This window comes from Microchirus variegatus (assembly GCF_963457635.1).
Source record: "Microchirus variegatus genome assembly, chromosome: 5".
In the NCBI taxonomy this organism is placed as follows: Eukaryota; Metazoa; Chordata; class Actinopteri; order Pleuronectiformes; family Soleidae; genus Microchirus; species Microchirus variegatus.
The window spans coordinates 31,883,089-31,897,926 of record NC_139806.1 but is presented as its reverse complement, the minus strand read 5'-3'; the positions used below and the strand labels follow the sequence as shown (position 1 = coordinate 31,897,926).

Genomic DNA, 14,838 nt, shown 5'->3' with positions numbered 1-14,838 from the left:
AACAAACAAAAACTATTAAACATGATATACTGTAACTAGCTTTTTCTAGCAACTTCTTCATTCCTTTTTTTTTTCTTTCATTGTAAGCGAACGTCCTTAAAACAGTTCTTGTCCTCTGAAAAGCAAAGGCGAACATCACACTTGCTCCATTGCGTGTTGGTGTATCCAGTGCTTGAAGTGGAAAAAATTAGTGCTGGTACTCTCCTTATACAACTGTAGCAATAAATTAGGCTTTGGGCGGTCGGTTCCAGCAGATCATTAAGTGATATATTCAAATACTAGAACATGATGCTGATTTAAAAAAAAAAAAAGAAAATTGTTTCATTGAACTTTCAACTTTCCAGACAAATGGTGTTTGTTCTTCACTTCCAGACTTAACACCTGTCTGTCCTCCGGTGTCATCCATTCTCTTTTGGCCTTTTGGAGCCACACCAACATTTGTAACTAGGTTCAATAAACCATCTGAATTCAAACTGGTTTCGACTGGCGTTGATGTTGACATTCGGCGTCAGTAAGATCTTCTTCACGTGACGTCCTTTCCGGCACACTCGACTCACGAGTCCTCCTCTCGCGAGGGGCAGGAGTGCTGTGCGTACCAATGCACACTGGGTAATGTACTATAGCCATAGAAGTACGAGTATGACGACGTGCGAAGTTATCGTTCTGCAAGTTGGAAAATGAAGAGGATTATTTACAGTGTAATGCATATCTTTTTTACTCAGTTTATATATGTTTTTTTTCAGTTATTTACAGTATGTTATTGTTCTATATATGTATATTGTTTTATAATGTGGGTTCTTTACAGTGTAATGTATTTTTTAACTAAGTTTATACAAGTTTTTTTAAAGCTATTTACAGTATTTTATTGTTCTTACATTTATATATTCACATACTTTTTAATTACAAGGTTTTTCCATGTTATTTCATTCATTTCGAAAAAAAAAGATTAAATCATACATTTTTCGTTGGTGTCAGATTATTTATAATATAATGGTGATGAACACTGGTTGGAAGGGCCCCTTGGGAATTTTTGCTTAGGGCCCCTGGAGACTCTAGAATCGCCTCTGACCATCCACTAGCATCATGAGACTGAACAATAGACCCAAATAACTATGTAAATGTGGTTTAGAAAAAATTAAATAAAAAAATATAACTGATTGTTTTTTGGCATGGCTAAAGTTTACGGTGTACTTTTAATCAGAACTAGAATACTTGTATTATCCAGAAGAAAATATTTTTGTTACAACATGGGGTGTCACATGGTTAAATAGGTAATATGATTGTCCAAAACAGAGAGCAGTGGTTTTGTTTTCCTCCATTTGGAGTGGATGAAGAATATCCCTGCAGCACAGCTTTGCCCTCAACGTTAAACCATTTACTTTCAAGGCAAGTCTAGACTGCACCCGAAGACCGCCGGAAAATCCCGAAAGCCGAGGTGGCTTCTGGGAAATTTCAACTCGATATGCCGCCATCTTTCCTTGGGATACCATTGAGTTAGTAGAGCAAAAACAATAACCATTTCGAATAACCATTTTTCCTGTATAGATCTGCTGAATCGATTCTGTTTGCGTGATTGCTGTAAAGTATTTTTTAAAGCAACGGTGCTGACGGATTCGACTTCACTGTACACGTATAAGGCAAGACACAACGGTTTGGTGCAAGCCAAGCGCTCGACCCGTGGAGGTGGTCAACATGGGCCGCTCTCGGAGCCGCAGCTCGTCCCGCTCCAAACACTCGAAAAGCAGCAAGCACAGTAAGAAGCGGAGCCGGTCGCGGTCGCGGGACAGGGAGAGGTCAAAGAAACGCTCCAAGTCCCGGGAGGCGAAAAGAAACCGTCGCAGAGAGTCTCGTTCCCGTTCTCGGTCCACCACAACTTCGTCCCGCAGAGAGAGAGCAGCCACGCCGCCGGAGCGCACCGACATCTTCGGCAGGACACTGAGCAAGAGGAACGCTCTGGACGAGAAGCAGAGGAAGGAGGAGGAAGAGAGAAAGGCAGAGATGGAACGGCAACGGAAGATGTATGTATATATAAGAACGTAGCACGCATTAAAACAGTGACATATGCTAGGCTAAATGCTAGGGGTAGGCCTGGTTAGGCTAGGTCGGCTACTTTCAGTTGACAGAACACGTTATCTCTCTGCGCTACTTAGCGCATGCTAACAGGTTAGCCGCTAACGCATGCTAACAGCAGACAACAGGGCCCTGGCTGTCGAAGGTAAACGAGCACCTGCAGAACCCATCGCTTGGGGCAAGAACCAGCTCGCGTTCGAAGCGAGGAAGCACTGTTTAGTGTTATCTGCGTCACTCAAATCTCCCTGGGGTCCTCGTTATGGTAGTGTTTTGTTTTCCTGTTCGAGGTGATGCATATTAACGTCACTACTGATGGAGAGATGGCAGAAGCGCGACAACTACACTAGTAGAGTGAGACGACAGCTAATATTTGGTTCAGTAATTATCCCCAGTCCTCTGAAACACAGAGAGATCAGACAAACATTGAAGGAGAACCTCAGGTAACACAGGTTAACTGGAACTTGAGTGAGGTATTTAGACACCAAAATCAAAGTTATGTATAATGATTGGAAGATGGACCTAGAGTCGTTCTTAGAGACATCTCTGCAGCTTTAAACACTCTAATCTTAAACTGATGCAGTGTTATACTATAACTGCACTCAAACAAGCTTTATCAAAGTCATTGACATCAACTTTTTAAATACGTTATCACAGCACAATACCTTCTCATAGTTTACAGGTGTTTGACATTGTGAGTAAACATTACTCTCTTTTGATTACAAATGCAACAGGCTCTGTTCTCCTTTGAAAGCTCTGGGGCTGCATTATAGTCTGGATGAGCTGAAAGTAAAACATTTGAAAGGGATGATTCAGGTTCCTGCATTCACTTCCCTGTTGGTTCTTATTATGACTGTCAGGTGTGATCCAAAACGCCCAGATAACACTGAGTTACAGTTTTGGTTGTACCTTGTTGTCTCATAACTGAAATCCCTGTTCGTTCCTCACCATTGCTGTTTCCCGATAGTCATTTAGTGTTGTTGTTTGTTATTTTTAATGAAACCCTATATTCAAATCTAACCATAAAATGGAATTGGACACAGTTTGGAGTAGCTGTTGTTGCAGCAATGAAGTTCCTGCATCACTAGGTGCTGATACATCTGCTGCAGTCAGGACATTTTTACATTGAAGCTGCGATTTATTGATTACTGAATAAGGTTAAGTGAATTAGGTTAATTGGTTTGAGGTTTGTTTTTTATTTAATAAATAAACTAAGCATTCTGATGTTCAGCTTTACTCCATATAACAAAGAAGTCTTTAAAATAAATTGTTTCAGATTTTTGGATTGATCAATGCATTTTCAAACAAGTAGTCCCATTAATCCTGGCAGATTAATCAATTATGAATATAATGGTTATTTGCAGCCCTTGTTTACATGACACTAGAAACAAACACATTGTGTTAGTTTGGTGAAAACCAGACTTCAAAAATACATATTTTTTATGACTGAAAAGGCATTAAATCAAAATATTACTACTGCATGTATGTATATCTTTAGCTGTACTGGAGTTTGACTCGACTGGCCTGTGTGATCTGCTCTGCTGCTGAAATCACAGGCTAACACATGGAAACAATAGGAGAAGTCGGGGAAACTTAAGAATAAGACAAACCACAACATATCATGGTGAAATGGACAGATGAGGAGACTGATTTTATGCTGTCAGTTTAAAGAACTGAATATTTTTAAGTTAATGGATTCTAAGGATAGTGCTTGACATGCTGCACGCTTAATAATGAAGAAAATTAAGATTGTAAATATCCCCACTGCGACACAAATTAAAGGCTATCTTAATAGAAGTGCATATTTTGGCATAAAGTTTTATACTAGTTCCTGTTCATGTTCTTGATATTGCAATGCAACAATTGTTTGTAAAAAAAAAAAAATCCAGGCATTTTTTCCTGGAAGCTTTCCAAAAGGATTTTCAGTTTGTTTTTAGAAACAGAGATTTAAACCGAACCGTGAGTCAAAAACCCAAGTTTGAATCAAATTGTGGGTTTGGTGAACCGTTAGACTCCTACTACTGTAACTTGGCTTAACTGTGCATGAAAACACATTCACTGTCACCACTGGCCATTTACTGTTGAACAGTCAATTTATATATATATATGCGTGTGGTAGCCAGAGGTGCACAGAGACTTGTCCCCCCACCTGATGTCCTGAGGTGCCCCTGATGTGTAATAGCAGTAACCAAGCAAGGGAGGGCTTGGTTAGTGGCTCTTATTTCCCATTGGCAAAAGGAGTGTAATCAAATCCAAGTTAAGGTGGGTGTTTTTACAGTTGTTGGGAGCGATTTAAAAACACACCTAGAAAAACTACATTATAATGATCCCTGAACAGTGTTGGAGAATCTGGTTATTTTAGTCATTGTGGTTTTATTTTAGTCCAGTTTCACAACTCATATTATACAGTCTAATCTGACACCTGTAGTAACACAGCTAAAGTGAGAAGAATAGACTCTTTAATTTTTTTAAAAGGAAGATCAAAATTCAGCAATGAAACAGGGTATCCGCCGGGTCTTAAAAAGTCTTAAATCCAATAATTTAAATTTAAGGCCTTAAAATGTCTTAAATTGTCCTAAAATCCCATGTAAGGTCTTAAATACAATTTTGAAAGGTCTTAAAAATCTATTAATGTGACTTTTATTTAAAACATGCATAAACTTCAGTCTCACTTTGAAATGTTTCTTTTTTTGAAGATGCGATAACATAACTACAACACGGAACTAAAGTAGGCCACCTGTGCTGCCCGGTGAGAATTTATCGAGCACCACTAGCTAGTGTGCTGTGCGCACACCGCGGTTTATTACAGCTTAGCATAGCAGCGGAGAAAACTTAATGAAAGCCCACAACTAAGCCGAATTGCAAGTTCAAGGATTTGTGGCTCCAGTTTTCCTTCATGTCTTTTGTACTTTTTTGCCATTATGGATTTGAAATGGGTCTCTGCGTCGACGGAAAGCCTCTGCCGCTGCACAAAATATTTTTTAAGTGTCTGTCACTCCGTCAAGGGACAACGGAGACGGCAAAGGCTGCGATTGGTCCTCAGGACAGGCCGAGCTGCTCTGTGCCGGCTCACAGTGTGCACCGAGCGTCCACAGAGGCGGAGCCAAACTATAAATACGTATATATATTGATATATATATATATATATATAAATATCTTAATACACACAGCACGTTTAGACTCTAAATGGCCAATTTCTCACCTCAAATTATCTTAAAACTGTTTTCCGTGACAGAGAAAAGTGAAAAACGGCCACTGTAATATTCCGCTGCAACAACAACAACAATAGTCTTTCTCTCTCGGACGCCATTGCTCACTGTAGCCAAAAGCACAACAACCTTGCGTTAGCGAACCCTACTGATCGGGCGGGAATTTGCAGTGCGTATCCGTCACCACGTATTACGCAGTCGGAGAAGTATACTGTGGCCTTAAGGGCAGAGGTTGTTGCCAATGCTAACCCTGTGAAGCCCTGTGAGACAAACTGTGTTTTGTAATAGCGGGCTATATAAATACAATTTGATTTAATGTGATTTAAGAAAAAGTTTTCTGCATCAGATTATCCTGAGGACTAATCTGTCCTAAGACAAAACACGGCAGCACGTTGTTGTCAATCGCTCTCCGCCGTATTTTGTGGTAATGTTGCATTCGTCTAAAGTACAGAGCAACAGGCTGGATAGCTGCTGCTCACACTTGGCAGGTTCTTGTGTTTGTTTTCGGCAGCTGTTTTAACTGCGTGAAGATTGTCCAGGCGTTTTGGTCCCTTACAAAAGTGCAGTGTGAAAGTGAACCGAACTAAATGAAGGTGTGAAACTTCCCCACCCAGTTGAATAGAGTCCCCCGGACTATCCTGGTACGAAAGCGATGTGTTGCTCATCTTTCCCTTTTGTCCCCACTCTGCGTCCCAGCCGGCAGCAGGAGATAGAAGAGAAGCTGATCGAGGAAGAGACGGCAAGGCGCGTGGAGGAGCTTGTGGCCAAGCGGGTCGAGGAGGAGCTGGAGAAGAGGAAGGACGAGATCGAGAGGGAGGTCCTGCGGCGCGTCGAGGAAGCAAAGCGCATCATGGAGCGGCAGCTTCTCGAAGAGCTGGAGAGGCAGCGACAGGCTGAGTTGGCAGCGCAGAAGGCCAGAGAGGTAACGCTTGGTCGTTTGGAATGCACCCCCCCCTCCCGCCCTCCCTCCCTTTCTCCCTTACCTCTGCAACCCCTTTATTCCTCCCCCGTCCCTGTCACATGCTGACTCTTGCCTTTCTTAGGGAAGTACAGGGTAAGCCAGTGTTAACCCAGCCATGGTCCACATTTTTATATTCCATGCTGATTATAATCAGGAAGTAGAACCATGTCAGTTAAATCATTTCTTGTGAGTTATCACTTCAAAAAGTGATTACATTAGTCCCAATTATTGTTATTGTTATTTAGTACCAGTTTAACTGTGTTTACATGGTTAAAGTTTGAAACACAAATGGTTTTAGCTTTGTGCAGTTAGGTACTTTGTGTATTCTTATAGACCTTTTGGAGTCTTGAGATGATTTCCTTCTGTACTGTGATAGATTGCTAATGGTATGGTTTCAAACAGACCCTCTGATTGAGTTCAGTCTTATACTTTCATACTTAGTATTTCTGCCAATCCAATATCTGTAAATAGGATTAGACAGTTATTTTATTATCATTAATGTTTCGGATTATCTAGCCTAATTTAGGTTTTCATAGGAAGTCCATTCCTTTTGCTACCTTTTGTAATTCAATTGTAAAAGGAACCGCTCTAGCCTTAAGGAAAGCCCCCCCCCCCCCCGTTTGCAAAATAAAGGTAGGCAGCTGATAAATTGCCCCAACTCACCAGGCACCAAAAGGTGGGAGGTTGTTTACACTACAGTGATAATGTATTATAAATGAGAAGGCATTCCGGTGACCCTCACTTGCAAAGCCAACAGAGTGAGAAAAATAGTCAGGGGTGTCACCTTTACCTACATACACTTATTTACCCGTCTCCACATCCCTCTCAACCACAGATGCTGTTCATGGATAAGAACCAGCAGCTTTAGCTGTTAAGGTTTCAGTCGTTAGTTATAGTCAACAAAGTAATCAACAAGGCATCAGCTTGGTATCATCTGTTACTTTCACGCTGAAGTGACGTTTGCTGTGTAGAAGTCTGTGCTTACTTGACAAAGACAGTTTGTACTTTGTACAGGTTTTCTTTCTTTACCATCCCCTCACTTTCTCTTTAACAGTCGTTATTCTTTTTTACGAATCGTCTTCTGCTCCAGGATATGTAATGATGGACCACTACATTTACCTGTTTAAAAAGTTTGAACTATCTTCTGGTCTATCCTACATCTGTTAATTTCTATTTTTTTCTTCATTTTTAAATTGAATTTTTGACTCTTGACCTGCTTCTCCTATAGGGCTGCTGCTACATTTAATACTGTTTTCTGTAAATACATATGTGTTGTTTTTTTTATTTTGGAAACACAACTTACCACCTTCCTAACTAGCACTTGACGCGAGCTGGCCTGCAGCCTCTCGGCTCACGACCGTGACATGTGTCCCCGTACTGTGTAAGTGTACCGTGGTCCGGTCCTCCTTGAACACGCGAACGGCCGACAACCACACTTTGTCCCGTACCTTCAGCCCTCCGTCGTCTCAGTGGGGACGATCCAGTGTAACGACAAAGGAAATTTTAAAAACCACACACACACACACACACACACACACACACACACACACACACACACACACACACACACACACTGTGGCTGCAGGCTCAGACTAAGCAGTGCAGAGCTCAGAGTAATAAAGAGGAATGCCAAGGGCGTGGTATGGCAGAGTCCCCCATACCTACCTCCCCAACCCTCCCTCCCCAGGAGCGCTTCTCTGTCTCTACAGGGGCAACACAGTCCGGACGAGACAGTAAATATTCGACCGTTTAATGCCGAATGCTTTCAACCAGTTGTGTAGGTACACAGGCAAGGAAAATGCGTAGGTATACGTGCATTGGTGAGCCAAAACTATTCCCTCCTTTATTTGTATCCTTTTCTTCTTGCTTATAATGATTTTTTAAGAAAAGTAAATGTTTTCCTTCTAGACTGTATTCTAATTCTGTTTTCTGGTCATGAGTGTGATGAGTGCCCCCCCCCCCCACCTTTTTTTTTCCCAATTCATGTTTAAATTGGAATGTTTTTTCAAAGTAGTGCCCTAGGTGTGGCTAACTTTTGCATTTTTCCGGGTAGGTATGACAGTTATAAAGGTAGGGTTCATTTGTCACCCACAGACTCTATGCCCCCCCCCCACTCCCTCTATATATATTTATTTTTATTTTTAAAACGAGTCAGGCTGGTCATGTACGAGAGGCAAAACAAACTTCTCTGTGGTGTAATGTCATAGCTGTGCGTGCGCATGTGAGAGAGACGGTTAAGAGGGCGAGTGTGTGTGTGTGTGTGTGTGTGTTGGCTGTAGCCTCTCCGTGCGCTAACATGGCACTGTGTCATCCATCTAGGAGGAAGAAAAATCTAAGCGGGAGGAGCTGGAAAAAATCCTGGAGGAGAATAACCGCAAGATCGCCGATGCTCAGGCCAAACTGGTACGCCCTGTTTTCTGCTGATTTTTACATTTCACCCCCCCCCCCCCCACACACTTCTGACAAACTCACAAGAGTCACTTTAAGATTCTCTCACTACATATTATTCTCATACGTCCTGAAAAAGGAACACTAGAATGGATGCAACTATAAACCAATGAATTTTTTTTTTTTTCAATGCCTAAATTAATCGCTATTTTGAAAATGTTTTCTTATTTTGTTTCTTTTTTCAACAAATGGTTTCTGTACTAACAAGTATGATGAAGACATTAGTCTGTCGTGAGAACAAAATATGATGTCTTAAGAGTTAGGTTTAGGAAAATTGGCATTTAATTTGTTTTTTGTGGCTATCGCCTCAAAACTATACACCAGTAATTATTGGGGGGAAAAAGGGAGCAGGAAGAAAAAGAAAAAAACTTTAACCATTAAGTTATGGACCAAACAACCTAAAAAAGATAATTATCAACGGATTCATTTATAGTAAGATAAACGTTGACCGACCTTAATTTAAGGTAGTCGGGTATTATGGCCAAAACAAAAAAAAAACTGGTTAAGCTTGATTTTAACTGCCAAGTGAAACTTATATGTAATTAATGTATGTATTATATGTATTTATATATATATATATTATATGTATTTATATATATATATATATATATATATATATATATATATATATATATATATATATATATATATATATATATATATATATATATATTTAAACAAATATGTATTGTTGTAGCCTTGCCCTAACACTTGTATTATCATAAGTGTTAGATTTCATGACCCCAGCACAAGATGACCCAGATGGTGACAGATGCATTTATCTTATACAGACTTCATTTAGACATGATGAGGCTGACGTGAACCACTGCCAGCAGTGGGGTGGACACTTGAGTTTTGAAGCTCATTGTTTCCACTCCTCACCTGGGTTTAGTTTTTGAATGCTGTGCTTTTGTCTACCGTGGTCCGTGCAGGCTGAAGACCAGTTGCGTATAGTGGAGGAGCAGAGAAAAATTCACGAGGAACGGATGAAGCTGGACCAGGACCGTCAGAGGCAGCAGAAGGAGGAGCAGAAAATGATCCTCGGCAAGGGCAAGTCCAGGCCCAAGCTCTCCTTCTCCCTCAAGGCCACCGAATGAAAACTGCTCCCTCTCCTCTGTCAACACCATCCTGCCCCGCCTTCGCCCATGTCCAGCTCTCCTTCTTCGTCATTTGACCCCACTCCTCCTTCTCCTCGGTGGAACACTCGCTTCGTTTTGGAAGTGCTGAAGGAAGGCCGAGAAAAAGGGGGTGCAGAACAACGCGTTAACTGACCCAACCGCCCCTCCCCCGAGAAGGAGGTGGAGGGACCCCGACCGCTCGCTCCATTCGTCCCATCTCCGTGGCACACTTGACTTTTTTTGGTTTTGTTTTGTTTTTGTTTTAGGGAAATTCAACTGTTGATGTAGAATGCTTTAACATGCTCTCACGCTCTGTTGAGTCTTAACTCCTGGTGCAACAGCAGGCACCTCTGCACCCGTGTCCTCCTTCCATGTCTTCATAGCCAGCAGACAATAGGATGTCGAGCCCCAATTTCTCCTCTAGAATTATGTTCTAGTTTGTCTAGTTTCACCAACTGTTAAAGTTCATGTGCAGCCTGGGAGTCGGCCTGTGGTTTTCCTCTCTGTGATATTTTTTTTTTAGTAAGGGCTGTAAAAGTGAGCGATTCAGCCTCTACATAAGCACAGTTACAGAACTTCTCATCAACCGACGGGTTTCTTTTACCGTACGTCACTTCCTGTTCCCCATGTTATCCCCTCGTGTAAATCAGCAGCTTCTCCTTATTTATCAGCATGCAAGTCCAGTCCAGAGAGGAAACGTTAGAGCTTTCGCTGTTAAAATCAATGTGGTGTAAATGAAACTCGGGCCTGGATGACCAGGCTGTCCATGACTGACACACACACACACACACACACCTTCTACAGGATACGTGTCCCGGCTAAGATAAGTGAGGCTGTGGCTAACGAAGGAGAGAGGGGAGATGCTTCCTGTATGATGTAATGTTATTAGCCTTGCTATGTGATGTGCCGACTCCTGCTCCCCACCCCCCCCACATAAAGAGTGTGTTACAGAAATTGATCCGCAGCGAAAAACAAAAACATGAAACGGTAAAAAGGCAAAATACTTGTTTTTAAGCAGACTCTTTGGGGAAAAACAGTGAAATGCACGGAAAGAAACTCCCAACCATAGACTCAATGTAACTTCCCACGAGTTTTGTTTTGTTTGTTGTAAATTAACTTGATAATTGGCAACTTGGTAAGTTTTGATTCGATCTGGATGGAACAAGTTAAGGTAAGATGAGGTTAGTTTGCGTGTATGAGTGTGTGTGTGTGTGTGTGTGTGTGTGTGAGAGAGTGTGAGTTAGGGAGGCTGACCTCAGGTGGGTATTCTGACTCGTTTCTGAATTTGTCATGTGATGATTTTTTTTTTTGGATTATTTTTTTCCCCCCACTTGTCAAGGGACTGAACCATTGAGTAAATCCATTGAATGCCTACACTGTTGTGTGTGTGAGAGAGATCTTATTTCACTGGTTACTTTAATAACCGTTTTAACCACAGAAAGCCGTTGATGTATAACAAATTTAAGTGTATGGTCTTATTTATAGTGATGTTATTAAATTAGCTGGGGTTTGACGTGTGGTCTCCTTGGCTGGTGGTTTGATCTGCAGGTTTTAGAGCACACTATACATCCATGGCCCACCAGCACTCTTAAGAAGCACTAAATCATTGTGGACTTAACGAAACCACTTAAAAAGCTCTTCTAGTTGTGACACACTGAAAAGCATTTGATCTTAAACCAGTGACCTATTACTTCAGCAAGTAGCCCACACCCAGAAAGCATCAGGTTTAATAACCAAAAACAAATGTGACTGTATTCACATTGAAGCTTTAGGTTTGTCATGTGTTTGTGTGTCAGATCACCACAGTTAACTTTATTGATTTACATTTTAAGTTGTAAAGTCGATCAATTGTCAAGTAGTAGAGAGCAGCAGGTCATGTCGTCACTGAGTCTTGAGAGATGGACTAGAGCACGTGTGTCAAACTCAAGGCCCCGGGGCCAGATGTGGCCCAGCACATCATTTTGTGTGGCCCGCGAGTAATTAATTGGTCTTAAAAATCTGTTAAAATAGGTCTATGCTGCTGTAAGGCGTGCGTTGACCATAAACTACATTTCCCACAATGCATGGTGATGTTGGTTAAACCCACAAAGTGAAGGCACCGCCACTAAATCGCATCGTGTATCATTGTATATGCATCATGCGACGAGTGACATTGAATAAGTAATACAGAAATTTTTAGCAATATTTTACGGAGTAGTTGCCTTTATTTTACATTATATTTGGTTACATTTATTCTGTATGACAGTTACATTTGGCCCCTTTGAGGGTAACCATTATGCTGATGTGGCCCTCAGTGAAAATTTGTTTTACGCCCCTGGACTAGAGCATCACTCCATTGTGGCCCGATCAGCTCCTGCTGCTGCTGCCGCTGCTCCACCTCATCCACAAACCTGGGTCAAATCACGTATGTTTTCACTTATCCACCGTACTACTTCTGCAACTACTTCCAAAAATGGAATATACATGATTTCTAATCAGTAAGAATTGGTTAAAATGCACACTAAAGTGACATTCAAACGTTTATTGACACGAAATGAGGAGGAGGAGGAGGAGGAGGAATGACTATTGAAGTGATGCGTTTGAAAGTTGCACTGCAGAACTGAGGTGGAATCCAGTAAAAAATAGAAAAAAGAAACATTAACAAACAAAAATGTATTTGGAGAAATTATTAAAAACACAACTTCATATATTTGGGTCTGTGTCAATTCCAGTTGCCTATAGAGAATATATCCTTGCAGTGTGCATTATTATTGGGGCCCAAGCATGAAATGGTATTATTTGTTCTAATTATACAGTTTTATAGTGGGTTGATCCAAAGCTATACTTTTGTTGCTGTATACTAATTAGTAAATTTCAAATTAGAGAGAGAAAAAAGAGAAAGGAAGAGTTCTAAATAAAGAAATTTTTTCGCAAAATAATTTCCAAACGCCAGGATTGTTTTTCTTTTTTAAAAAAAAAAGGTTTTATCTTTCTACTATCTATCTAAATGTCTTTTTTCTTTAAAAATCTATTTCTCTGTCCTCAGGGGCGTAGTAAACTGTTGTTTGCACTTCCTAATTGGAACACTTAAAACAGATAACTAGTAGAGGAATGTATTGTACACTGTACTGTGTAAATAAAGTTGTGTATTACAAAATAGTAGATTGTAGATTGCCCACATTAGTCTAGAGAAAAACTAGGAAATGCTGGGCCTGGACCTTATGTGAGTGTATGAGACGGTGACTATTAAATAAATAAAACAGGATTTTAGTTTTTATAGCAAAATCATAACTCTTTTAAAGCTATAGACACTGTGAAATAAACCATTTTGAGTATGAAGAAGTGCTTGAATTTGACTTAGGAAAGGTGCATGCACTGTGTATTTGAAAAATAAATAAATAAAAATAAATAATATTTAAATGGTTGGATGAACAATTGGAAACGTCCCATAGCCCTTTATTCATCTAAAAAGTCGACACAGTTGTAATAAACATCCAGTGCGTGTGTGTGTGTGTGTGTGTGTTTATTCCAGCACAGACGGTTATCTGTGTCACCAACATGTTTATCGGCTGCGCGCGCGCGCGCGCACACACACACACACACACACACACTCTTACTGATCGAATTAAGTGGTGTCAGAGTGACAAACCTTCACACCGTCAGCAGAGATGACACGAGCGTGTGTCAATTAGAGACTATTGTGTAAAAAAAGTCGAGTGTCTCTAACGAGTGTGAATGTTTGCCATTTCAATTAAAGCCTTTGAGTCTTCGACGACAATCAAATGAAGTCTGTGAGGGAAATGAGATGATATTAGTTAAAGGACAAATACACATGTCGTGTAATGTGCGCATGTATAATGTATAACTAATTAATGCTGCTGCAGCTCATTGACAAAAACATTAACGCCTTTTTTACAACAAACTATGCGGAAGTTCCATGATGGCACAAAACAATGTAATGTTTAATATCATATGAATTAATACACATTTGAGGTTGTTTTAATTGTATTAAATAAAAAAAAAGTAAAAAAAAAATGAAAAGAATAACATTATTCCCTTGTGTCACTGTGTCAGCTGCACTTCTAGAGCTGATTTTATTTCCGCTAGTGGGCGCTCTTGCCTTATGAAAGAAAAACCTTGAAGTGGAGTCGATCGAGAGACATGGAGCGGCAGCTGTGTGTGTGTGTGTGTGTGTGCGTGTGCGTGTGTGTCCTGTTGTTTTCAATACGTGATCTTTAGTATTTTATCCACGTGCACACGCGAGAAGTGCGCGCGATTTGAAATCGATATGCCTGATTAATTCACAGTGTGGAATAAATATACATGTTATTATCAAAATAGGTTATTTTATAGTGATGGCATATAATTTATTATTATTATTATTATTTATTTTTAAAATTAATTAATCAATGAATTGGTCTGTTGCCATGTGTGACACATTCATGACGTCATCATTACAGTAAAGTGATATGGTCTAATTAATGGAATTGTTAAGAATAACTATAGGATCGGTGCTCTCTCTCTCTCTCTCTCTCTCTCTCTCTGAACCAGTTGCCCTCTTTGATTGACAGCGCAGCTCCTTTTTTTTTTTTTTTAAACTTCCCCCGGTGAGGGACCAATCAGCGGCGGCGGGGGGCGTGGCCTGGGCATGACCAGCTCCAGCAAATATTCACAGTCTTGCTCTCTCGCACTTACTTTCCAATCCAGGTTTCGGGAGCTTCATCGCTGAGCTGCAGGCACCGTCGTTCACCGCTGCGCCGCGCCGTGCCGTGCCGTGCCGTGTCTCCAGTGTGTGTGTGTGTGTGTGTGTGTGCGGGATAGTGTGTGTGACTGTCTGGGACGGATCCGCAGCCACATTATGAGAATTTCCATCCCAGCTTTTTTCATCTCTCTCATCCTCATTTTTGATCATCTGCTCGTTTCGTTCGATCCCTCGACCTCATTACTGTGTGGCTCCTCTCATTTGTGGACCGCTGTCACCCACAGTTTGTCGCTCAGCAGCTTCACTCGCACCCGCAGCGGCAGCAGCAGCAGCAGCAGTGGCTCCAGGTGAAAG

At 41.0% G+C, this 14,838-nt stretch overlaps 1 protein-coding gene across 1 annotated transcript; it reads left to right on the top strand.

Moving 5' to 3' along the window:
• Positions 1 to 1,471: 1,471 nt before the first annotated feature.
• LOC310927809 (arginine and glutamate-rich protein 1-A-like) lies at positions 1,472 to 11,179 on the top strand. Its single transcript, XM_083890209.1, has 4 exons — positions 1,472 to 2,018; positions 5,973 to 6,198; positions 8,557 to 8,640; positions 9,618 to 11,179. Exons 1-4 carry the CDS (start codon positions 1,693 to 1,695, stop codon positions 9,780 to 9,782), a joined length of 801 nt encoding a protein of 266 aa, XP_083746335.1. The 5' UTR covers positions 1,472 to 1,692; the 3' UTR covers positions 9,783 to 11,179.
• The last annotated feature ends 3,659 nt before the right edge of the window (positions 11,180 to 14,838 follow it).

Excerpts from the sequence above, each read along its gene's own strand:
- LOC310927809 (XM_083890209.1), top strand. The coding sequence starts at position 1,693 with ATGGGCCGCTCTCGGAGCCGCAGCTCGTCCCGCTCCAAACACTCGAAA. Across the intron at positions 6,199-8,556 it reads CAGCGCAGAAGGCCAGAGAG|GAGGAAGAAAAATCTAAGCG; the intron begins GTAACGCTTGGT and ends TCATCCATCTAG. Across the intron at positions 8,641-9,617 it reads CCGATGCTCAGGCCAAACTG|GCTGAAGACCAGTTGCGTAT; the intron begins GTACGCCCTGTT and ends TGGTCCGTGCAG.